The sequence below is a fragment of the Diadema antillarum genome, unplaced genomic scaffold (genome assembly GCF_040938485.1).
Source record: "Diadema antillarum isolate AM-2024a unplaced genomic scaffold, OU_Dant_1.0 seq00000720_RagTag, whole genome shotgun sequence".
Taxonomy (NCBI): Eukaryota; Metazoa; Echinodermata; class Echinoidea; order Diadematoida; family Diadematidae; genus Diadema; species Diadema antillarum.
In genome coordinates, this window is record NW_027271624.1 from 61583 (window position 1) to 87303 (window position 25721).

The following is a 25721-nucleotide window of genomic DNA, read 5'->3' on the forward strand; positions in this document are numbered from 1 at the left end:
GTCTGTGTGTTGTATGTAAAGTAGCATACATGCATGCAGCTAGCAGCTCAGCCATACGATAAACTGTTGTGTGTGCATAATGGTACAGATCGGACATATTGTACACATGCGATGTGTATGGTGAAACTTCATTCATTTCACACGTGCTAACAACGCGCGCTGGCGCACAAACCATTTATCGAATAGCCAATCATGAAGCTGTCTGTCGCGCCAATGCTAATAAGTATGTAAATACATGCTTGTAGTTTTCTGATGCCAATCAAGATCGTTGGTGTAAAATCGTGTAAGAGAAATAAATAGACTGTCTATCTCCCCCCCCCCCAAAAAAAAGAAGAAATCACCACAGGCAAAAACCTGGTAGGCTAGTTAGAGATCCCTGTAATATTGTAAGTGGCGCCGTGACACATAAGGAAGAAGTACCTATGAAATTAGACAGAAAAATCCGTCTGTCCGGAGGAGCTTTTTATAATTTGTTTTTCTTTTCTTTTTTCACTTTTGCGGCTCTTCCGAGGGAATTCCGTGAAGCCAGATGTAGTCCCGCGGAACCATATCCCCAACGACGATCTAAGTAACACAGACCGATCTTTCGGTCAACTATGAAACTTGAGATCATAATCATCATAGTTGATGCCGCCTGTCATTTGTAATAATACTGTCTTATCATGATCACCATCACTGCCATCATAGTGGCCTACACAAGGCCTCTGAACCTATACCGCCATGTAGCGGTGTTCCGTACGATTTCAGAAAATTATGTACACCCTGCTGTCAGAGGGCGATGGGGTGGGGGGTGATCTCCTTAATTATTTGTCTAGTTGTTAGCATTCGTGACGGATTTTGCACCTCAACCTTCTGTGCTCCCCCCCCCCCCCCCCCCGGTTTCTGCGTACTGCAGATGATACGGTCATTAATGATTAGTACGGCCTTCCGTGTTGCCGTCCCTCCCCCATGCCCACTCCCTCTTATACCATGCCTACTTGTGTAGGCTAATCAACTTTCTAATTGATGTCACAATTTTCTGTTCCTCGGGCATGCAAGCCGGCTGTGGGACTCATCCCTGCATGTTCACGTCCAGCCCTTCGAAATATGGATTCATTGCTAACTCTGTGATGAACCCCTTAAGGATGCATACATTTTGACTTTTTATCGTTATAAGCAACTACATGCGCATATACACATCCCATTACATTGAACCACATCCTCATCATCATTACAAGGGTGCTCAATGCGACTTGGTGCAAGGCAGTGGCGGATCCAGGGAGGACCGCAACCTGCGCACGCCCCCCCCCCCCTTTTATTATTTTTTTTTTGTTGAAACAAAAGAAATAAACAGAAAAAATGGGGGAGGGGTGCGTCCGCCCCCCCCCCCCCCCTTTACGGAATTCCTGGATCCGCCTCTGCAAGGTTAAACACCTAAAGCGTGAGATATACGATAAGAAATAACAAATAGGCCTGAGACAAAGTTAAATAAATTCGTTCTGGGCAGTCTCCACTCCAGTCTGGTTGGATAATGTTATGAGGCTGGGGAAAGTTCGTTCTGTTTACAAGCATCAGGCCATTTACAGATTGAAGTTAACGATTGCCAACTATAGATATCTTTAGAACGCCACATAATTCACGTTGTAATTTCTTTCACCTTATATAGTTAGTTATGGAAGATCATCGATCCTTCCGTGAAAAAAAAAAAGTAATCATCTTTGATGTTTAGGGTCGTTTGGTGCAATGGAAGCTGCTCTATACTGCTGACATTACACATCATCATAACCATTTCTCCTATGAAGATACAAACACAAACACGCATGCATGCATGAACTTACTGAGTTTTCTGTACGTTAATGATGATATTGACAGCGATAACGCTATAAATAGTAATGGCAATATGGTATAAGGCACTTATTGATGATGGTGATCAATGTGATCAATGAAACGGAATAACAACTTCTATAGAATGATACTCAAGTTGTAATCATGATTATTGATGATGAAAATTCTTGAATTTAGTTCTCTAATCACCGACAGAAAGTTTAAATGAAGCTGAAGATTCCTGCTATTCCCCAAAGGCCCTCTTCGAAGAATATAACTCTGAGATTGATAATGTTGATATTATATATAATATAATGATGACGATGATCATGATGATCATGATAATGACGAGATAAATCCATCCCTGCCATCCGAACAAGAAGAAACAAGCAAAATGACAATAATGCACCAGATATAATTTTTATGAAATGCTCGAGATGTATATATAGAATTGTATTAGTGATGATTATTATTCAAAGAATGACAATTCCATAAGGATCACAGCTTACTACATAGCAACTGTTAAGTCACAAAACCGAATCAACGGACTGATGATACACACTTCAGTGGGTGACGGAAGAGAGAGGGAGAGAGAAAAAAAAATAATTATAAATAATTACAATAATTATCCAATCTTGATTCTTCTCAGCTGGAAGTCATATATATCTGTATAAAACTTTGATAATGTTTGTTAAGGTAAAATATTTTGCCAATTTCTTTAAGACCCACGCAAATTACGATGAGTGTCTTCTATCTTGAATATTCTTTCCACTCAGACGTTCCTTTGTGTTTGTTCATTAGTTCACTTCATTCATTCGTTTTCATTTCATTCTTCAAGTAAAAAAAAAAGGTATAACAACCATTCATATAATTTGATAGTGAAATCAGACTATATGTCTAAAAATCAGACTACTACTGGTTGAACTATAGTTTGTTGGTATATATCAGACTAACGAAATCAGACTTCTGTTTTATTTCATTTGAAATCAGATCACTGCTTGTTGAATTGTCTAAAATCAGACTACTTCTTGTTGGTTGCTCTTTTTGAAATCAGATTGCTGTTTGTTTATTTATCTTAATTCAAACAAGTGTTTGTTGATAAATCTGAAATCAGACTACTGTCTTTTTTTTCAAACTTAATAATATATATATATATATATATATATATATATATATATATATATATACATATACATATATATATATATATATATATATATATATATGCAATATGCCGTATTTATGTTAATTTGTACATAATCTGATTAAAGATATTCCGGAAATGAATAATTATGTTATCTGTATGATTGGCTGTAACACCGTAAGGAGTGTTAACCTGTGTGAGCAATGAATCTATAGTATACCTGATCCCTGTGCTTGATTGTGCATGGGTGTTAGTGTGTGTGTGTGTAGAAATTATGTTAAAACAGAAAGTTGAGTTAAACATATAAAAATAAGAGATGAAACTTTCACGTGGTTTTAAATGAATTCAGGAATTGGACATTGCGTAGCGATGCATGCAGGCAGGGAATTCCACATAACTGGCCCAATTTGATACTTTTCACTCGGATACAATCATGTAGTGTATGGATTCACTTACACTCCAGTGGTATAGAGGGTATTATAAGTTTCGATCAAAAGATATCCTCCAGTGATTGGTTGAAAGACTTTCTGGTGATCATATGCATTTTCAACTATTTCAGAATCAGGTCGGTCTGTTTCTCTTGACACTGATCCACTATTTGTGAAATGATGTCCTACCAAAGCAATTCTGACATCGCGCGCTGCTTCGAACCATGCTGTGAAATGTACCAACTTCTTACAAAACAATTGTGACATCCCGCACAAAGCAATTCTGACATCGCGCCCTGCTTCGTACAGACAATGTTTGTTGTTTTTATTGTTCCATATTCCACGTTTCAACAAATAAACCATAGAAATACCAAAAAGAAATACCAAATTTGAATGGGTGGTTTGTCGAATAAATGGCCTTGGCCACGTTTTCAAAAGTGTGTGTGGGGGGGGGGGGGGCACTTCAGACTTCCCCACTTCCGGGTTTCATCAGCTAACAAGCTCTTCATTGCACATGTGAAATATTATGAGGAATCTACAATTGCTTGTAAGGGTGTAGGGTGTAGATTCCCAGATACTGATATGAGATTAATTCTTACATGAAATTTACAATTGAAAAAGTGACAATTTACGAAGTAGAGAAATACAGACGTCAAAGAATATAAAAAAGAAGCGAATGTCCGCAGCACAAAACTTCTGTAATATAGGGAGTGACGTGATCACCCGGGCGAGAGGCACAAGTCAGATACAATGATGGAAATACAAAGTACAGGATATACACTTGTACGATGCACATTACTAGTATATAAATCTACATCCAACGTGAATGATGCAACACATTTCTTACTTTCCTGGATCTTTTGGAAATAGAAATAACGATAAACCTGTTGATGGTTTGGTGTAGCTACTGGTGCAGCTTAATGCACTGCACCAGTTCTTAGATTTACTCATGATTCTTTACAGAAAATTCCTTCTTTCTTACTGTCTTAGCGTGTCTTGCTCACACAAACATATCGGGAAAGTACAGCTCACCTGGAAATTTTACCCGCTCAACGCTAGTTGACGCACTCCTCGGCAGCGTTTCACTTTTCGATAGTGTGTATGTAGGATCTTTATTAGCAGGGATCGGAGGACTGAAGCTGAGCTAGCTCGCCGATTTCGATTGATTGCGATAAAAACGGAAAGCGCAAGCGGACGGATAACAAATTGAGCATGGCGACAGATGGTAAGATAAGAGGAACAATTGTTCAAACTCGTTACTGAGGTTAAACAAAAATCCAACTAATTGATAGACTGGATCAATGTGTGCTTGCCTTTTTTATACGGTACTTCAGTCCCACATATTGAGAGATTCTTGGTGTTTGTTTGTTTTTTCGAAGACATGTCTAACTAGCTGGTTACATTAAGCCTAGATTATTCTAACGTTATAATTGTACCGTATAGACTAATTTGCTACTATGAATTGAACATACAGGTAACGTTAGACGTATTGATACCTGCATTGTATGGTCACGTGATAGATGACGAGCAAGTTAGAAATTCTGTTTCCACAGTGTCTTTTTTTCCTCTCTGAAAGAAATTGCTTGATCATGATGTCATTTGTCAGTCGCGTCGTTTGTGCTGATTTGTCTGTTTGTGTAACGTTAGCATTACATGTTAAAACTGAAGGTCTCGCTAGATTATCTAACGTTAGACCTACAGTTTGTTAACCCCGTCGCGGGGCGCTGTAACATGGTAATAACGGTACGTATTTGTCCGTATGGGGTCGCTGCTGCGGTTTATGCCCAACAGTTTGTATAACGTTAGTCAAGGTGCTAATTCCTGTCAGGGGCTTAATTAAGGAGTTCGTTCAACCCACTCCAAAGAAAAGGTTTGACCAGACAGGTTGGCAGATGGGACCTTCATGAACATCCATCCCCAGGTAGTATGTGATTCCAAATTGTGCCTTTTTGTGGTATCAGTAAAATTTTACAGGCCACTTCTCATCGTTATTGTCAGAACAAACGTGAAAAAAATCTGAGCATGCCAAGACTAGTACATGCACCACTAGCACTGCTACAGGCGCCAGTGCCAGTGGTGCGTGTAGTAGTCTTAGCGCACGCAGACTTTTTCTTCGACAAGCAAGGGTTCTTGCCTGCAAACTAACTTTTCACACCAAGTTGGGGTCGGTGTAGTGTACACGCAGACAATTCCCCATAGACAGCAATAGAAAGATAGCGGGGCGGCTGATTGCCCAGCCGTCCACTTTACCGCACTGCGTGGTGTGCGAGATTCACTACTCCTGTGGATCGGTGTGGTATACACAATGCGCTGCAATCAACATGCGTGCTTGCCATCGTGTTATGTAGCGGCTATGGCGGCGAGCTCGACTGAAGAGCTCCCATCAGTACACAACGCTACACCAACCACACAATATGGCGACTAATTTCCATCCTGGTGGTGTTGAGCTTCTTATGTGTGTAGGTCCAACCGGTACATGTCGCTACCATACAAATCGCATGTATTGATAAACACACGCCAACAAACACATCGAGCTACTTCACAAATTCATACCTTAAAGGGACTGTGCAGTACTGGTTGAGGTGGGGATTCATGTTTTGAACATTCCTAAGTGAGATGATGAGAAACCTCTTATGAAATAGAAAGAGCATGTAATTTTAAGAAGGATTCAACGTTTATTTGATGAAAATTGGTTTTCAAATGGCTGAGATATCAAAAAAGTGATAATAATAAAAGGCGACAGGCCACGCTTTTTATCAGGATCTCTGTGTTTCACCTTGTTTTGGGATATCTCAGCCATTTCAAAACCGATTTTCATCGAATAAACTTTTGATACCCCTTAGAATTGCATGCTCTTTGACATCTCATAGAGTGGTTTCTGAATATCTCGCAAAACGTTAAAAGCTAAATCCTCACCTCTACCAGAACTGTACACACCCTTTAAAATCATGTAAAAATATGACTTATCAAATTTCAAACACAACGATAGCTTCGCTGAATACATGGTTACACCGAAGGAGGAAAATATTTTGCCAAAAATCGAAGACTTGATGTAAAAATGCCGAGTTTGGTATCAAACTGTTCGGCCAATCGCGCTGGAAATCGTCGCACACATATGTTATATGTTGTGGGAAAATATGTAAATGACGGGGGTAAAGAGCCAATGATGATGCAGCTTCGGTGTAGCTCCCTATTCATGAATGAAAAATGACGTCATGCTAACGCGAGTGAGGGCAGTAGCGAATCGCGCATGCGCGGCTTGCCTGTGCATATCTTCTACGTGGTATAGTTTCTAGCCGTTTTTATTTCGTCTTTATATCTCCGAGTTGCAGCAAGCCGAGTGAGAGTGCATACCCAGTGATTGCGATGCCCGAACAGTTTTTTGTCGCAATCACTTGGTATGCGCGCGCTATCACTTGGCTTAGCGCAATACAGCAGGCTTCTGTACAATATACAATCTGCAACTCAGCGAAATAAAGACGAAATAAAAACGGCTAGAAATTAGACGAGGGTCGGTAACGCTTGTCGCTAATGGGGCACTGAAAATGACAAAATCATAATAGTTTTTGCATTTATTTCATGAAGAATTCATTACAACTCCATAAAACCATATATGTACATGTTGCTAGAGATGTCAGTAATACAATGGGATATATTGTAAGGTACACAATATTATGCATGGTTACCATGGTAACCGGATGCCTACAGGTGATTGGTAACCCCCAAAATGCCTCCTACTGCTGCAAACTAACTTTGATATTTTTTTATTTTATGGATGCTATAAAAAAAAAAACTTTTTTTGATTATTGTTTTAAAAAAAGTTTTCTCCTACTGCCATGGCAACCGGTATTATCCGATCAGGATTCAGCTGTCAATAACTTAAAAACTAAAGCCCATAATTTCAAAAAGCTCAATAAGCATGTCCTTCCTTCTGCATTGTGTACCACCATATTTTATGCGAAGAAAATATTGAAGCATTCTCATGTTACAGCAAAATTTGTAAACAAAGGCTTAATAAACGGCCATTGAAAGAAAGATTTCATTTTCGAATAGTAAAATGCATGAAAAAGTTGCATCCGTCGTAGTTTCAACACAAATTTGACTTCAAAGTACAGGCAAATGTAGTTTTTAGCAATGTATGGACACAAATTTCCCTTGAAAATATAGGTGAATACAGAGAGCAAAGCCAATTATATTCTAATGTTAGCTCTTCTGAGTATTTACAGAGCGATGGTTATTCGAAACAATCCTGGAAAGAAGGAATATACACGTACACTGTATTATCCATCAAAGAATTAAAAGCATACTTTTGTGTTCGTTAGCTATTGTAAAAAAATAATAGAATAAAATGAAAAATCATTCGGATGATATGTACATTTGTATCAAAATGTGCAGTAATGAATTAATGCTAAGGAGAGAATGAGGGAGAAATCTTGGGGGTCCTTTCCCTTTTATCCAGGCTAATTTTATAGAATAGTGTTGAGGTAGGTACTTTAAGATCCGATCTACAATGGGTGATGTGCACGAAAGGCAAAAGAAACAAACCTGTCTAGATTCCAGATATTTTTGGGGGGTTACCAATCACCTGTAGGCATCCGGTTACCATGGTAACCATGCACAATATTATACAGTCTGACCTCGATTATCCGGCCTCCTTTTATCCGGAAATCTCTATTATCCGGACACGTTCACGCAGTGAAGGACTTTTTTTTTTCATCCAAACATTGAGAAAAAACAGTGACTTTAACATCTTTTCATGGATCTATTTCACTAGTTTCATAAGATATGCATGATAGGTTTCTCAATATCTAATGAGGTAAAAGATGCATGATTTTCACAGAAAGATATACTTTATTTTTGTGAAGAAGGGACTACAATTTTGCACAGGCTGGCATAGATTACACCACTGTTGCGGGGTACGCTACCTGCCTAGCTGCCAGTGCACTGGGACGGCAGCTTGGACGGCAGCTATATACATTAACATTGTGTCTCCCATATCCGGCCAATTTGCTTATCCGGATGAGCGCCGGTCCCGACATGACTGGATAATCGAGGTCGAACTGTACCGTACCTTACAATGTATCCCATTGTATCGCTGACATCTCTAGCAACATGTACTGTATATAATAGTTTTATGGAGTTTTGATGAATTCTTCATGAAATAAATGCAAAAACTGTGATGATTTTGTCATTTTCAGTGCCCCATTAACGACAAGCATCAACAACCCTAGTCTAATTTCTAGCCGTTTTTATTTAGTCTTTATTTCTGTGAGTTGCAGCTTGTGTATTGTGCAGAAGCCCGCTGTATTGCGCTAAGCCGAGTGAGGGCGCATACCCAGTGATTGCGACAAAAAAAAAAACTGTTCGGGCGTCGCAATCACTGGGTATGCGCTCTCACTCGGCTTGCTGCAACTCGGAGAAATAAAGACAAAATAAAGACGGCTAGAAACTACACTACAACGACCCCAGCTTGGCATGAAAAGTTAGTTTGCAGACAAAAACCCTTGTTTGTCGAAGAAAATGCCTGCATGCGCTAACACTACTTCACGCACCACTGGCACTGGTGCCCACAGCAGTGCTAGTGGTGCGTGTAGTAGTCTTAGCGTGCGCAGACTCCTTTTCGTATGATAAGGTCTTGTCGCAACTATAGTGGCCTGTAAAATTTTATTGATACCACAATTTGGAACCACATACTACCTAGGGGTGTTCCAGAGGGTCCAACCGACCACCCCATGCAGTCAAACCTTTTCTGCGGGGTGGGTTGAACGAAGTCATTTTTTCTGGGTCCCTGCGCCTTGACTACTAATTGTATTTGTAACCAGAGTTGGTAGGCGTAATGGTGATATAGTCCCCACCGCTATGTGTTCGTACTAAATACAACCCTACCTAACCCTAATGTTAAACCTAATGGGTGCACGCAGTACGGACACGCAGCGGTGGGGACTAGACCTTGTTCTAATCACGATCATACCAGTTGGTAGGCCTATAAACATTCATTTATTTTCATAAACCTAAATTGTAGATCTTGCTTTGATCTACTGTAAAAGTGGATATTTTTGCGCGACTAAGTTTTCGTGCTTGGCCGGGTAAGAAGAGTTTCGCGTGTTTTTAATTCCACGGAATCAAGACTAAACGTACAGGAACATATGGCAAGCAAAAATATTTGCGTGCTTTTATTTTCGCGTTAGTTTCTGGTTGGGCAAAATGGGCGAAAATTTCCACTTTTACAGTATTTCAGTTTGGCATTCCAAGTCTTCCAGAACTAGAGTCCAAGTAGTAAGTACCTACTGTAAAGTGTACTAATAGTAATACTAGTAATTGGGCCACCTACATGTACAGTGTAGGCTACATCTCCATGGCCATGTACAGGTACTGTTCTAGTTGTACATGTACATTGTAGGTCTACCTTATTACCTAACCATTCTTCTTCTCTTCCCCAACATATATCTGTCCAACTTCCAACTTCCTAGGCTCTCTCAGTCTCAAAATAGCACTACAAAGTGTATTTCATGGTTGTTGTTTTTTTTTTGTGTGTGTGTGTGTGTTTTTTTTTTTCTATTTGTAGACATCATTTAAAAAGAGTGATTGAACCTTAATCTTGAATGAATTCTTGATAGGAGCAAGCAATAGCATCGTATCGGAAGATCCAGGCAATAATGGTGATGTCGGAACTGATCTTGTCAAGATAATACATACATTGTATGTACAACTTGTATCATGTTCAAAGAAATTGAGTCATTTATACCATGGGTCCTTCCTGTTACTAATGTTACAGTGTATCATGCCAATATAAGGGTATTCAATTACTTGTATACATAGCACTCTAACAGTCCTTCAACTCTGGGACTATTTTTTCTTCTTCTGTATACGATGTAATCTCCAGTAGCATGTGCATAATTGTACAGTATGTGCACTGTACAGGGTACGTCTTGTACTACTACAGTGTAACTTCTTACCGTACTGAAGATGTGGTCATAGATACTTTGGATTTGTATGTTTAGAAAAGAAAGATTCTGTGGAACTAAAAAAAAAAAAAAACCCAAACCAAGTTTCAACCACCCATGCCAAAACTCAACCACATGCAAAAGCATCTAGGTTTCGCACGTGGTCGTTAGTCAAATTTTGGATGGCATTAATGGTTGATTATGGATGACTTGCTTTCTCTAAATGAACAAATGTCAGACTGAAATTTATTAACTTAAATGAACCTTTTCTTGATTTTCACCATCTTCAAAACTCAAATTTGTCTGCAATGTCAATGTTACTGCAGGTGATATACAGTGCAGAGACTCCAACCCAAAGCACCTTCTGATCTGGAGATTCTCCCGCCAGAAACCCCTAGCAAACGGGAGACTCCAAGTTGATGTGTGCGAAGCGCGAAGTTCCTAGGGTTCTAGATGCTCTCTGGTGCTATCTAAAGCTTATTTTTTTTAACATACAATGGCAATAAGTAAGAAATCCTTTCCAACAGGAGACACAGAGCCAGGGCGGGAGAAATTAAATCTCAAGCGGGAGAACGGGAGATTTTGCAAAAATGGGTTTTCGGCGGGAGATCTCCCGTCGAAAACGGGAGAGTTGGAGTCTCTGACAGTGTATGAACTTACTGGGACAGTAGCTCTAGTATAACCTCTTTTAACTTGTTCCTTTGGGTAATTCTCCAAGAACCTTCAAGTTCAATACCCTCAAACAAGATTCTTTTTGCCAGTCTGCGAACATAGTCCGAGCTCTGTAATCAACCTGTACGAAAGCATTCAATTCAAGTGAGCCTATGAGATGAATAGTACTTGCACTGGGCTCTCAAATTCCTTCTTATGCATTGTAAGGGCACCCCCAAATGGGGTCATTCATGGGTCTTCCCTTTTCAGACAAGTTTTGCAGCAAACAAGCACATTGCTATATTGGGAGACTCAAATTACACCAAAATACTTGCAATTCTGAGACAGAAAGAGGACAGATATCGATAGCAGAAACTAGTCTTTCCATCAAAGTCATTTTTCTACTCAGTATTAGACAAATGAATGTGAATTTAGGCCATGAATACACACACACACTCTTGTGTACATGTTTGGAACCAGGTGTATTACCTTATTCCCATATCAGTTGATAAGCTACTTGGTATACCCAGTTTGGTATTATAATGTACACCGTACAATACACTTTTTTCACTGATGAACATGTGATTTTTTTGTGATCAATGAGCATGAACATCATCCTGACTTGAGTGCTTTTTCAATTCCCAAACAAACCCCACAGAAGTACCCACACGTTCTTTGGAATGTAGCATTTATAAACTAAACCAGCAATTCAGTCTTCTAGCAGTAGGGTAGATCTTAGTGCGTAACCACTCAAAGATTATACATGTATATGTATAGATGTCATCATTGTAAGAACAGAATGTATTTCACTTCAGCTGTTTCTTCAGTTTGACAGTAGTTTTTTTTTCATGTCTTTTCTTCCTTTCTTTTAGATTATCAGATCTAGATCTAAACCCATCAGAGCCAGTTTGGAAATGCTCCCAGTTTCTGTTTTCTAGAGCTTTTGTTACTGAGTGGCAGGTGCTGATACACTCTAAAATTTTACTGATGGAATAAGGGTACACAGAAAATTTGTAAAGGTGATATCAACTGATTTTGCTCTCACCCTACAGAGGAAGTGATCCGGAAGAGGTTGTTGATCGAGGGTGAAAGTGGAGGTGATGACAGGCGAATTAGCAACTTGCTGAAGACATTCATCAAGTGGTGTGACACAGATCAGTCCAGTGATGAAAGGTTAGTTATTTACCTCTGTGCTACAGGTCATTTTCTGCCAAATCATCATTATTATCACCATATCGTCCGTTGAGAATGATAAGGGCGTTAAGTGACCACAATACCCATAGTGTTCGAGAAGACTTAAAGCCCTTCTCATTCTCAACAGACGATATATAGCATCTTGTTCCTTTTTCTTTTTCTTTCTCCTCATTATTGTTATCATTATTGTTATCATGATGCCTTAACAGTTATTGATCTTGCTATAATCAATATCATTACCATCATTTGTTGAAAAATTTTGTACTGGAATTGGTGACATGTAGAAGTTGTAATGTGGTCGTAAGAAGTAATTTACTAAACCATCCTTAATTTGATCATTTTACTTTTCTTTTCATTCATTTCTTCTTCTTCAATCTTTTCAAAACTTAGCACTGTAACTTACCAGAAGATGCAGATGATGCTTGCTCAGGTAGACTTTGCTATGGAGAGGACACAGCTTATCCACCAGATGAACATCAAAGAAATGTCAAACTACGAGGAGCTATACTCCAGCATAGGTAAGATTCTACCCTGTTGTGATGCCACTGAGTTTATTACTTGTTTCTTAGCTGAAAGGAGTGGTTGATTGTTGTCCTCAGAAATGTAAAAAACAACTACAATTTGATTGAATCCGAAAGTTAAAATTAAGTTGTGATTTGCATTTGTTCATGGAAGCCTAATAGGCACTACTGTAAAAAGGTTGTGCTCCCAATATTGTTGCATTCAACCTTAAACAATCATAAATCCAGATTAGCGACACGAGATATGGGACAATTATTTGTGTTGGTGACAAACCTGTTAACATATCATATAATGCAACAGTTAAAGTTGTCACCAACAGTGTATGGATTAATACAGGGTAGTTACACCTACTGACTATAGGCTTTAATTAGCTCTCAAGGCTCTCAATGGTCAATGTATAGCTGTGGTTCAGAGTTGTAGCCACTTTGTATAGATATTTTGATAACACAAACTTTATGGCATAATGTTATGTAAACACAGTCAAACCTGTTTACAGTGGCCACCCAAGGGAAATTAAGTGACCAAGTGCTATTATACAAATGATGCACAGGATAGAGTGTGTTAGTGTAGGCGTATAGTGAACTCGAGGGTATTTACAATTGTGAAACATGCACGAGGCGAAGCCGAGTGCATGTTGCACTACATTGTAAATACCCGAGAGTGAGCTACGCCTCCACTAACGCCACGAAATAATCCTGTGCATCATTTGTTTTATAAAATGGGTCGAAAATTCGAAAACTAACAGCATTTGTCAGCGTTTTTCACGTACCTTTGTGGGTCAAGACGTCCGAGGATGTTCGTCCCAAACATTTACGCACGTCGCACTCGGAAATCCCGCACATGTAAGTACTGTACGTACATGTATAAGCGTATACGTACGCCACATGATTGTTGTGCACAAGAAAGGCCGGCTGGCAGCCCGAACGAGAAGTTGTTTACAGGATTGACAGCGCGTATGGTAGCGCGCGACGCACTTGTAACACCTGATTAAGTGCGCACTGCTAGTGTAAACATTGTGACGCAGTGACTTTACGCATTTTGCAAGGCCGTGCATGATAGTAAAAATTAATGCACGCACACGTGACTCATTTCAGCGCTTCCAATTGGCTACATTCTTGAACCCATTTTATAAAGACATGTCAATGGCCATTTTGAATTTCAACACTTGCATTGTATATTAGCACAAAATACTACATGTTATTCTTAATATAAAAAAAAAAACAACCTGGCATTTAATAAGTTTGCATGAGCAGCTATAATATAGGGCATTTTTGTACAATTTACTTAATTTTAAATTTTCTTTTATCCTACATCTGTCCTGATTTTTAAAACATCATTTTGAGCCTCAGGAACTGGTTTGTACCAGTTTTGCATGAATGGGGTTCACAAACAAGTTGGAGGGGATGGATGATGTGCGAAGCTGACATTAACAACAAGCAATACCCAGACAAGTATCCCATTGCCCTCATTCAAAGAGAATTTAATCACTAAGTAGTCACCATTTTGGTCAAATTCTAAGATGTTATTAGGAACTGTCTTTGCCCTTGTAGTATCTATTCAGGGCGGTATTACTGAAGCCTAGATCTAGTCAAGTTAGTGGTAAGATGGTTTTTCATGGCAAAGAGCTGCGTTTGTCAGTCTAGTCTGTGTGATTGTGACTGAGCTAGAACTTGGTAGAATTCACACAATGAACTTAAAAGCCAACATATTCATGGCTGATTTAACGAGTTCAGCTAAATTTTTTTGGCCATTATATGCAGTTAGATATTCACCACAGGATACAAAATGAGTGGCCACTGGCTGCGTTAGGCAGGTGACCATTATATAAAGGGTCTTTAATACAGCAATTCCGTGCTGGGGATTATTCAGTGGCCGCTATAAGCAGGTGGCTGCTATAGACAGGTGGCCACTAAGACAGGTTTGACTGTATAATGCACCTATGAAAAGTCAAAATTCAAACTGTCTTTTTTTCTATCTCTACCTTAACCTAATTCCAGTTCAAATTTCCAAATTCCCTTGAAGCTCACAATCCACTGCATTCACATTGTACAACTTTGTACATGTCATGATTACTATGACATAGTCAACAGCTCTGTCTATATTACAACTGATTGACAAATTTGAATAGCTATGTCTATTGTTGAGCATGCACAATGGCTGGAACCTGACAGTGCCATTGAGTGAAAAACATTGTGTCAGTATTCAAGTGTTTCATTAATGAATGGGTTCCAGTTATGTTTTCAAACTACAGTGTACATTAGGGGTAGATGGGCCTTTGTGTTAGCTGGTATACACCCTGCCCCTTGAAATGATCATTGGTTGCCTTGGCCTTTAACTCAGCATGCTCCAGCAGCATTTGTGTGACGCAACAGTGAGCAAAGCTGTATTGGGATTATCACAGTGTCACTGCATGTGTTGCCCCCATTGGCAGTTGCTATGTGCATATTTCAGCTTTTTGGCAGAAACCAATTTAATTTGTGGTTGCTGGTTTCGTTGAGTGGTTGGTCCTTAACCTGTTGAGGACGAGTCCCGAGTATACTCTGGCAAATGTCTATGGGAAATGCGTGTTGTACCAAATTCAGTCCGTCCTCAACGGGTTAAGGGTTTCTAAATCACACTTTTTTTTTCTTTTTTTCTTTTTTTTTTGGCCAGGAATTTTCTATTTCAGTATGGGCAGATGGTCATTATCTAGGTATAGACAGATGGCCACTAGGGCAGGACGGTTTGATTGTAATTCTACATTGCCAAAGGTGAATATTCTCCACTGACTAAGATACATTAAAATTCTTGAAACACAGAGCAAAACATCCGAGATGCACACAGGCAGATTGCTGACTGCAAGGCAGAGCTCCAAGATGCCAAGAGAGAGAGGAAAAACAGACAGGAGTATGACACTCTGGCCAAGGTCATTCAAAAACAGCCTGACAGGAAAGAGACTCTTAGGTAAGAGCAGACATCAATAACTCACCAGAAATCCACCGTCACTTTGCATTCAGATTAGGAAGGATTGTACTACACTAACCCATTGATTAAACAATTGAACAATTCTGTCCTCATTCTAATATCACAGGATCCTGCCAAAACAAAATACCAGTATTAAAGTCTCAATACTACCAGAGCTACCAAGTCTCACGCATTCTTCGTGAGACTCAAGCATTTAGGGTCCGTCTCACGATCTCACGCATGGCACCCATTTTTCTCACGCATCGTGAGCATAGCTTAAGGATTAAAGTGAGAGTTGCAGTTGAAGGCATATTTCCCTTTGTCTTTCAAAATAAGTAAAAAATAAGTCATTTAACCGTAATCAGGCCGGGCTTGTTTGGCTATGCTAAGACCAGAGGGGGCGGATTCCCCCCCCCCCCCCCCCCCCCCCCCCTATCCGGCCATCAAAGGTGCAATCGTGACAAAGTTTGGCATGCGTGACACCCACGTCATAATCTACAAGATTGTGCCATAATATTTTTTGAAACAGTCAATTTTTTATTTTAATTAATTATGCGAATTAAGCTCAAGATCATATTTTAGCCTAATTAAAAGCATTTAGAGCCTACTTTTTGGTCTGTAAATCTGTTTTGGCATATTCAACAATTGTACATCACAAAAACTTCCAAAAGTCATTTCAATTCTTATGTATTCTAATGTTTTCATAATTTCTTATGTATTTCTATGTTTTTCAACTTTTGTTTTTTCTTTGTTTTTTTATTGGAAATTGTCACTGACCACTTTTCTACCATAATTAATTAATTAATCAATGAAAGTGATCAATTGTAAAAATAATCAGGTTTTTATGACTTTCATGACAGAGCACTGTTTTCCTTAGGAAATGTACACAAAATCACAAAATTGTGCCCGTTTGGGGGCGACATGCCATTACAAAAGTGGGTGTGGCTTTGTAAAAATATACGCGGACGTTGCAAATTTGGTCTCAAAAGTTGCGCGAGACTTGAACAAAGAAAGTCAAGAAGCTTCGCGACGAGGTCTTCTCGTGTTACAGAATTATAGCACGAAACGTCAAGGGGGGGGCGGATTCCCCCCAGTCCCATTAGGGTTAAGTATGCTCCAGCTTGCACCATTAAGAGCTCAAAATTGAAAAAGCTCCCTACTGTGGGAGGGCGGACACCCCCCTCCCACACCCTCCCCTCGATCAGTCACTTCACTCCCTCGCTCATGCACATGCATGCGTGCCGAGACGCCGAGTCATGAAAATCTCACTCATAAAAATTTTTTGAACTTGGCATCTATGTACTACACCAAAGGGCAAATCATTCAGAGTAGGTGTCTAGGGTTTTATTTCTACACCTTGCATCTGGGCAGGAAAATGGTTTTACTTAGTATTTGTCAGTAAGTTGTCATTGGATGTGCGTGGACTGGACTGGTGGATACTTGATGATAACCCATGTATTGTGAGACATGACTGTTGAATCAGCCTAGAAGAGGAAAAAGACATGGATCTTTGTCATTTCAGAATATCTTAAGTTCAAATTGGTATGTACTTTAACAGTGCAGGCAAAAACCCAGTGTTTGACACCGACAGAATAAAGTGTAGCCAAAAGAAAAAAATGCTGCTGAAAACTGCTTGTCCAGTAGTTGCTAGCCAATGGAGTAAAATGGAGTCAAAAGGGGCCTGAGCTTTTGATCCTAGCAGAATCTTTGTCAAAGGCAAAATGACAAACAGGCAGGGAAAGCAATGACACAAGGACTACACACAACAAGAACAGTCCCAGTAGGGCTAGGACACAGAACAAAGGAAACAAAAGGGGAGGGTAGGAGGTCATGGGCAAGGAGCCCAACAGGTAGAAGGAGGGGGATTAAAGCAGGAGAGTGGACAGACAAAAGGCAGAGGAGGGTCAGTGATGATCCGCAGGACCATGGGCGCAACCTGTGAAGGATAGGGATGAATAGGGAGGCAACATCAAATAAAATAAGGAACAGCAGAGGGATAAAGAAAGGAAAAGAGTGAAATAGCAATGGCATTGGGGGATGGGGGGGGGGGGCAGAGCAAGCAGCGAGCCCTAACTTGATGTACTGTACCAAGAAGAGGCAACAAAATGAAAGTGAGAGTCAACCAAGAAATGCAAGTTACCAAACATATTAACATATCCCACTCAACCAACATAATATTGATGAAATTGCATGCGTGTGTTAGTGTGGTGTGACAGAGGAGTTAAGAGGTTGGGAAGACACATTGGAACAGTTCATTTGTGTGCATGATGAGTCATGTATGACAAGTCATTTCATGCATGAGGAAATATTATGACTAATGTCACCATTACGGACAACTTCAATCTGTGGCAGAGGTGAGATGCTAATTATAGCTAGACTCGAGGACGACACTATTTTGTTTCCAAGCAGAACATGAACAGAGAATTATTGGTATTGCATCTTTTGCAATTTGCCAACATCTTTCAACCTTGTATTGTGAATCAGTGGGAGTTTGGAAGATGTTCCATAATAACTCAGGCATCTATCTAACTTGTTTTAATTCTTAGGAAACATGTTGTATTAGACTTGTTTTGCATATATGCTGCATGTGTAACTTTGACATATTATTAAATTTTTTGCTGAAGTGACAGGCTCTTACCCAAAGCAAAGTTCCCTTTACTCACTAGATTACCCTACCACAATTTGTCCAAAGTGTTTATGTTTTGTTTTGGTTGTTGTTTTTTTTTTTTTACAGTATTGCAAGGCTTTGCCAAATTCACTGGCTACTGACTAGACACCAAATGTTGGGGGGGGGGGGATTATCAGTAAGACTCATATAAATAAACCATTAGGTTTTTTTTTTCTTTTATTATGTATATCATTGGTACTGTATAAGTTTCAAAAAAACAAGTATTTGTTGAAACAATCTTTAAGTATCTTAGTCCACCAATTTTTGGTATATCAGACCATAAGTTGCAAAGTTAGATGTCTTTTAGTTATGAAGGAGATTTATTGTCTGATCTGGTATGGACAAGCACAACCAGATTTTAAATATGATTACCTTTTGAAACAAGCTGACTGATAGGATATTATGGGAAGTGTTTGTGTGCACCATTGTCTGAGTTAGGAGAATGACGCTATTCAGAAATGTTGTCAGCTTGGATAAAATTATTTGAGGCAGTTGACTTTAATATTTGCCATAAAGTCTCATGTTGATTTGTGACCATCCCTGTCCTTTGTTTTTAGCAAGCTTCAGGAGCTGGACAAAGACCTTGGTGACCTGACAAAGAGCAAAGAGTCCCTCGAGCAGAAGGTGAGGTAGCCAAATAGTTTAAACTACAGCCTTAAAGGGGATGGCTAGTAACTGATCAGTGGGAATCAGTGGGAATGCTGGAGGATGATTGTTCCAATCCTTGTAGGATTCATTTAAGAGTACACTATATATCTATTCTTGTGTGAAAATTATTTGCTTCAGAATGGTCTCATATTCAAGTAATGTGCAGTTTAATGTTTCCAGGTAAGCGTCCCTGGTCAGTGACGGGGCATTAATCTGCACATTACTTGAATATGAGACCGTTCTGAAGCAAATAATTTTCACACAACAGTAGATATATAATGTAATCTTCAATAAATCCCACAAAGATTGGAACAATCATCCCTCAGCATTCCCACTGATTCCCACTGATCGATTACTAGCCATCCCCTTTAAGCTGTAAGAATGACAGCCTTTTGCTATATAAGCTACTGACTTTTGCAGTGTAGACTAGCTACAGCAGAGGTAATACACATTCACTGTGGAGTGCATGTAAGTTTTGCATTGGTAGCATGAAGTGTACAGCATACTGTGTACCAATGTACAGTGTACCACTACCAAGTGGTGGTAGGTGAGGGTATCATACTTACCAACATTTAAAAATCCTGAAGAGTTAGATTTTGCGAGGGAGTGAAGCGACCAAGCCCGAGCACGCTTGCGCGTGGGGGGGGGGGGGGAGGGTGTGGGAGGGGGGTGTCCCCCCTCCCGCAGTGTGGACTTTTTTTTGTTTTTCAATATCAAAATATGAGATTTGGTGCATGATTTTTAACCTTTTTAAAGGGTTCTTGGTATTGATAAAAAACATATAATCCATGTAAATCTATGAACTATTTTGTAGACTGTGCATATTATAAAAACAAAATTAGACATATTGGTGACTAATTTTTGTAGGCTAAGCATATGTGAAAAAGTAATCAAACATATTGGCAAATAATTTATCCCCTTATAGTGTACTTTCTATTGTGGAGTAGTTTGATGAATAAGACATAATGTTGCCCTCACCAAATCTAAATTAATTAGCAGATGACCTGGCTGTGAGATTCCTGTACGTGGCAGATTTTGCTCTCTTCTGCAGTGTTTGGGAGGGTTTCCATTCGTAGCATTCATTCTTGTAGAACGTGAGCTACCAAACCATTACTATCATGCGTGGTTCTAGCTACACGTACACGTGTACAGTAAGTCTTGCACGCTCGTTATGATAGAGACTAGTGCGCCACTGCAGTGTGCATAGTCATGTGTGCGTATTAGAAGGCTGAATACGGCGTTTTTGAGGAACGAGTTCCTTGAAATTATTATTAGTATTCTAATTACTAGCTTATTTTAGGGAATTGATGCACAATGAAGGGAAAATATGACTTCCATTTCATTTTATGGTAGGTTTGCTACAAAATCGGTAGATCAGAAGAGAAAATCGGTAGCCGGTCAAAACCTCTAAAAAGCGGTAGTCTACCGCCCAAAGCGGTAGAGTTGGCAAGTATGGGGTATGAGTGATTCTGTGGCTGTGATTGCAGTAGCTGAGTGATGCTTCCACGCCCCTTTGAACAAGGAGGATGGTAAGAATCCATACAAAGCTTGTCATTAGAAACGAGGATAACATTCTCTCACTCTCCCCCTAAATTCCACCAAACTTCATTTTGTATGATAAGTACCCATTCCCTGCACTTGTTGCTGAAATAATCATGTTATGCATGTCGCAGCTAGTATAAAGAATTAGCAGGTATACTGTAGACGACAGTCTTGGAGGCCATATACTCATGGACAACGTAAACTTGAGTGTCAATTTCAGGATTGGAGCAAGGCTAAGTCATTCAAGACATAATATGTGACCCTGCATCACAAAGCCAACAAAAAGTCGCCAGACATGGTTTTTTAGGTGAGGGCAGATTCCTAAAGAGGAGACTCTAAGCTTTAAAATGATGTGTAACTCAATCCAAATGGACTCCCCTATTAAACCTATCTAAATACTAGAAAGAAAGCACACACTCTGGAAGAGTGTGAACTGAGAAAAGAAGCTCTGAAGTACAGGGTCTATTCAAGCGCTTAATCTTTACCAAGCTGTGCTAGCTGTGCAATGAAAGGGACAAAACACAGGATGTAAACCACTGGAGCAACAACAATGAAGGGATTATCAGATCAAGGTAAAATTGAGCATGTTCTATGAACACATTCTGTCCATGATTAAAGCTAACTTTCAAAGCAGTAGAATTATCCTTTCAAAAGTTATTAGACATGAAAGTGAAGAGTGTTGAAAGGATTTCTAGAAATGAAATGGGGACGCTAAGACATACCTGATCATTCTATTCTCCCCCAAAATGGGTCGTAGAAAAACTGCTGAAAACACACTTTCCCGTTCATGTTATGATCCGCAACCAAAGAATACTGTAGAAGAAAGATTGCTCTTTCAGAAAATATGAGAAGCTTAAGATTGACTCGGTTGACCCATTTCACCTTTTTTGAGTCTTCACGTAAAATCAAGGGGTGCCACTTTTTGTTCGTTTTGCGGTGCACGATCACATATTGACAAGATTATTGATGTCTCAGTGCATGTGTTAAAGCAGTCAACTTCTGAAGTGAGTTATCCATTTACTTTCCTGTCAGAATCACTAACAACAAAGAGTTGTGTCAGAGAAATAAAAATCACTGGAAGTAGGATCCAATTCGGTAAGTATTTAGATTATTGTTGTGAAAGGTCAAAGATGACTAAACTTTTGCCAAGTTGTAATCTTCCAGCCAGGCATTCCAGTAAGTTGAACACAGCTGTCAAATTGTTTGAGATATCATTACCTTTTCTCCCCCCCCCCCCCCCCCCCCCCTCTCTCTCTCTCTCTCTCTCTCTCTCTCTTTCTCTCTCCACAGCTGGAGGAGAGGAGGAAACAGTTCCATGTTCTTATCAGTGCTATTCATGAGTTACAGCGAATACTGGAAGGTAAGTCATTTGTTCTCAAGCTTCTTACAAAGAGACTTCAACACTATGCAGATTATCTAGATGCAGTAATCATCATGACTGCTAATGGTGTACGGAAATCTTGACACATCAACTCTTCATGTGCCACATTTGCACATCCAACTCAGTCAATGGCGTGCCAAGTTCGCATATTCTGCCCAAATGCACAAACCCGCCCAAACTTATTGATAAATCGCCAAATGCCACAGTGTAATGAATGGGATTCCATTCTTGTCACATGTAGCTTACACTTTATGTGGTGATCGACATCAAGCGGTGTTCACTACTAGATTTGGGGGGGGGGGGGGGATTCTAAATTTCTTGTCACTGTTTTAGTTGCAAAAGTCATGCCTCAACAATAATGTAGCTACTGGCCATGCAAGAGAAAAACAATCATAGATCTGTCACACAATTTACATCAAAGCAAAGCTTGGCATTTTCTCTACAACTTCGCTCATTGTATGTCCAGGGTAACAAAAATATATAAGAGTTACATAGATTTGAAAAGCACAATGTTTTCCCAAAGCATGACTACGTTGCTGTCTCTGAATAATGTGGCACACAGGAGGTTTACACCATGGCACATAAAGAGTTAAAAGTCTTAGGGCTGCAGTTTTGATCTGTGAAGTAATTGATTGCCCTGACCTGTACCTATGGTTATACTCATGATTTTAAAGAAGGGTCTGTTCCTAGCAGAATAGTTACCCGTTGTGTGTATGAATGACTTTCCTTTTATTTTGCTCAACTGCTAGCATTGATTGCTCCCATGGCTTTTTGTGATGTTTATAGTGTGTTTGGGCATTATCCCATTCCCAAAATTACACTGAGTATACTGACATTTATATGGTGTTTTGGTTTAACCCTAAAAAGACTGGGGGCGGGGGCCTAAAAGGCCCCCCCCCCTCGACATTTCGCGCGATTACTCTGCAACATGTAATGCTCTCGCCGCGATGCTCTATGACTTTTTTCTTTCAAGTTTCCCGCACATTTTGACACCAAATTTGTGACGCCCGGGGGTACGGTTCTGAAGTTACATAACATTTTGTACATGCATGTGAGGCCAAAAATGGCATAAAAATGTGATTTTGTGTACAAAGTCAATGCAAATTGAGTTTTTTCACATGGTTCATATAAATATGCTTATTTTTACTCTCAATGGCTAAAATTAATTTGTTTTAGGAGTATTATGCTTCAAAAAGTGTCTGCCACAAATTTTGTTAAACAAAAACAAAAACAAAAGGTCGAAAAAACAAAGAAATACATAAGAAATTCATGAAACAATAAAATAAATAAGAAATTAATTTTGATACCGAATCTTTTTTCAAGTGCATTTGCTAAGAATGCGACAAAGAATAATTAGACCAAAAATGAGCACTTTTGGAGCTTTATTTACTGATTTAGATCAAAGGGTCTGATTTCTCACATAAATTAACGTAATTAATCAAAATGAAATAAAAGAAAACTATTTTGGAAAATTTAAATATACAATCTTGTAGATTACATCGCACACTACCATTGTGCAAATTTTCGCGGCGATCGCGCGATCCACGGCCGAGATCTTAAGGGGGGGCCCTTTAGGCCCCCCCCCCCCCCCCCAGTCTTTCGAGCGACCAAAATAGCCCAGTCTTTTTAGGGTTAAAGAAGCAAGAAGTTTGAAATTCATTCACAGATAAAAAGTCAAATAACCTAACCACCTCATGTCCAAATGAAGTATATCTGAAAATGCTTTTGTAATACATTTTTTTCTCTAGTTTTTATGAAGCATGTGATGTAGATGTTTTTAATTAATTTGTTTCACCTTAATTCCAAAATATCCTACTTGTATAAGTACAACAAAACTTCCAAGGTGTCTTTCTCAAAGTTGCCCTTATCTGGAGGTTGACCTTCTCTTCCAGTTCTGTGGTACAACCTTGTATGTGTTTGGAAATATAGTGGGACAATGTACATGTATACCAGTATACACCATTTGTATCTAGAAGGCTTCAAGTCTAAAGTTAATATCATCTATGAAACCACAATCAGAAAATCAGTGATATATAGATACATTGTATTAGTTTACACTGTATTCTGTTCAAACAAAAATGGTGCATGAAATTGCAAGTGAAAAAGGTATTGACTGATCAGGCATATCAAGAAAATGTGTGTAAACCTGTGATACAATGGTCACTGTGCTGTGTGTAAACAGATCTTAGCCTCAACATACCATGTATACTATATAATATTGTTGTGGCATTATGAGCTTGCCGCACATACATTGTAAGTGTAGTACTATAGAATGATCAGCAACTGTAAGAGGCGTTTGTTGAGATGGGTCACATATTTGTCATCCGTACATGTACATGTACATGTACAATATCTTTGTTTTTGTCTCACCAAAATATAGAATAACTCTTTATTCCATTCTTCCATCTTTCATTGCACAGTTATTTCATACTGATGAAGAAAATCAGGCATTTCAAAAACACTTGATGTGTGAACATTGATGTATAGCCATTGACTAAAATTGATTGACTTGGCTAATGAGTGCAGAATATAACTAATAAGTCTGTAATAGCTGTAGTTTGTGAAACATTCTGCCTGACTGACATTTGATTATACAATTGTACATACAGTGTACTTTGTTGCTGATTTGTCCATACTTTCATGACATTTTCTAGCTTGTGACTGTCCAACTGACAGGCAAGTGACATTCTAACGTCTAATATTTGCGGTGAACAGGGTTGACATGACTATTTTTTTAATGTTTCTTTTCTTTTTTTATCTTTGCCTCTACAGCTGATGAAAAGCAGCAGAAGTTGGATTTGACCAATGACTCATTGTTGGATGAGTCCATGGACACATCTCTAACAGACAAATGACCACTGTGACACTCACCGCTCTCTTGGGTAACTCATGGATCCTGTGTTGGATGCTTTTTTATCTATCCTCGGCCTGCAAAGTCAAACAGCAGAGAGTGACTATTGTATGCTACTGAAAGATGTTACCTATTGGTATGTTGGCAGGAATACCATTGGTTGTTCATAAGCTGTCTGGAATGGTAGTGTGAAGGAGAAGGAGTTGATAAGAAGGGCCCTCTGTGATATGATGTCTCAGGATAGAAACTCAGTTTGTGGAGTATGCTAACTTCCTACCTTTAAAATTCAGGTCTATTACTGTAAACGTGGAAATTTTCGCGGTACATTAATTTTCGCGGATTTCGCGCTACGTTCGGCTAGCGCGAATTCAAAAACGCGCGAATATATCTTCGCAATTTTCTATGCACATTTTGAACGGGCCTGAATTGCGTGCGCTTCGTCGATGATACTGCTACGTAGTACAGACATGTTTACGCATATAGCAGTATCATCGCACGCACCGCACACACCGAGCCCATGGCCGATTGGTGTGCTACATCTCCGCGACTACAGCACTAGTACTACAGTACATGTATCGAGTAAACTACGTGTACAGTGTACTACGTAGTTGAGCGCTTGTACTCACACTCGCGCCGCTCGCTACGTCACTTTCATACGCTGGCATCGCTGGATGAAAACAGCGACTGTGTTTTAACCCGCTGCGGAGCGCGAATTTAAGAACCCGCGAATATGTTTTCGAGCCGCTCAGCGCGAAAAATTAATCGCGCGAAAATATTGACGTTTACAGTATTCTCATTTAATCTAAAACCCTTCCTTAACCCGTTGACGACGGTTTCATTTTGCTACAACACGCATTTCCCATAGACACTTGCCCGAGTTTACTCGGGACTCGTCTTCAACGGGTCAAAGTCATGAGGTCAAACACTCTCCCAGCCCTGTTTCCAAGTTTTCAATAAGTCACAATTACTTCAGAGTGAAATATATCAGTGCTATACAAAGAA

At 39.5% G+C, this 25721-nt stretch overlaps 1 protein-coding gene across 1 annotated transcript; it reads left to right on the forward strand.

Moving 5' to 3' along the window:
- Positions 1 to 4483: 4483 nt before the first annotated feature.
- On the forward strand, positions 4484 to 24853 carry LOC139738088 (THO complex subunit 7 homolog). Its single transcript, XM_071648750.1, has 7 exons — positions 4484 to 4600; positions 12023 to 12143; positions 12555 to 12682; positions 15485 to 15629; positions 18855 to 18921; positions 21778 to 21847; positions 24641 to 24853. The coding sequence occupies exons 1-7, from the start codon at positions 4588 to 4590 to the stop codon at positions 24721 to 24723; spliced, it is 627 nt and encodes a 208-aa protein (XP_071504851.1). The 5' UTR covers positions 4484 to 4587; the 3' UTR covers positions 24724 to 24853.
- Positions 24854 to 25721: the final 868 nt, after the last annotated feature.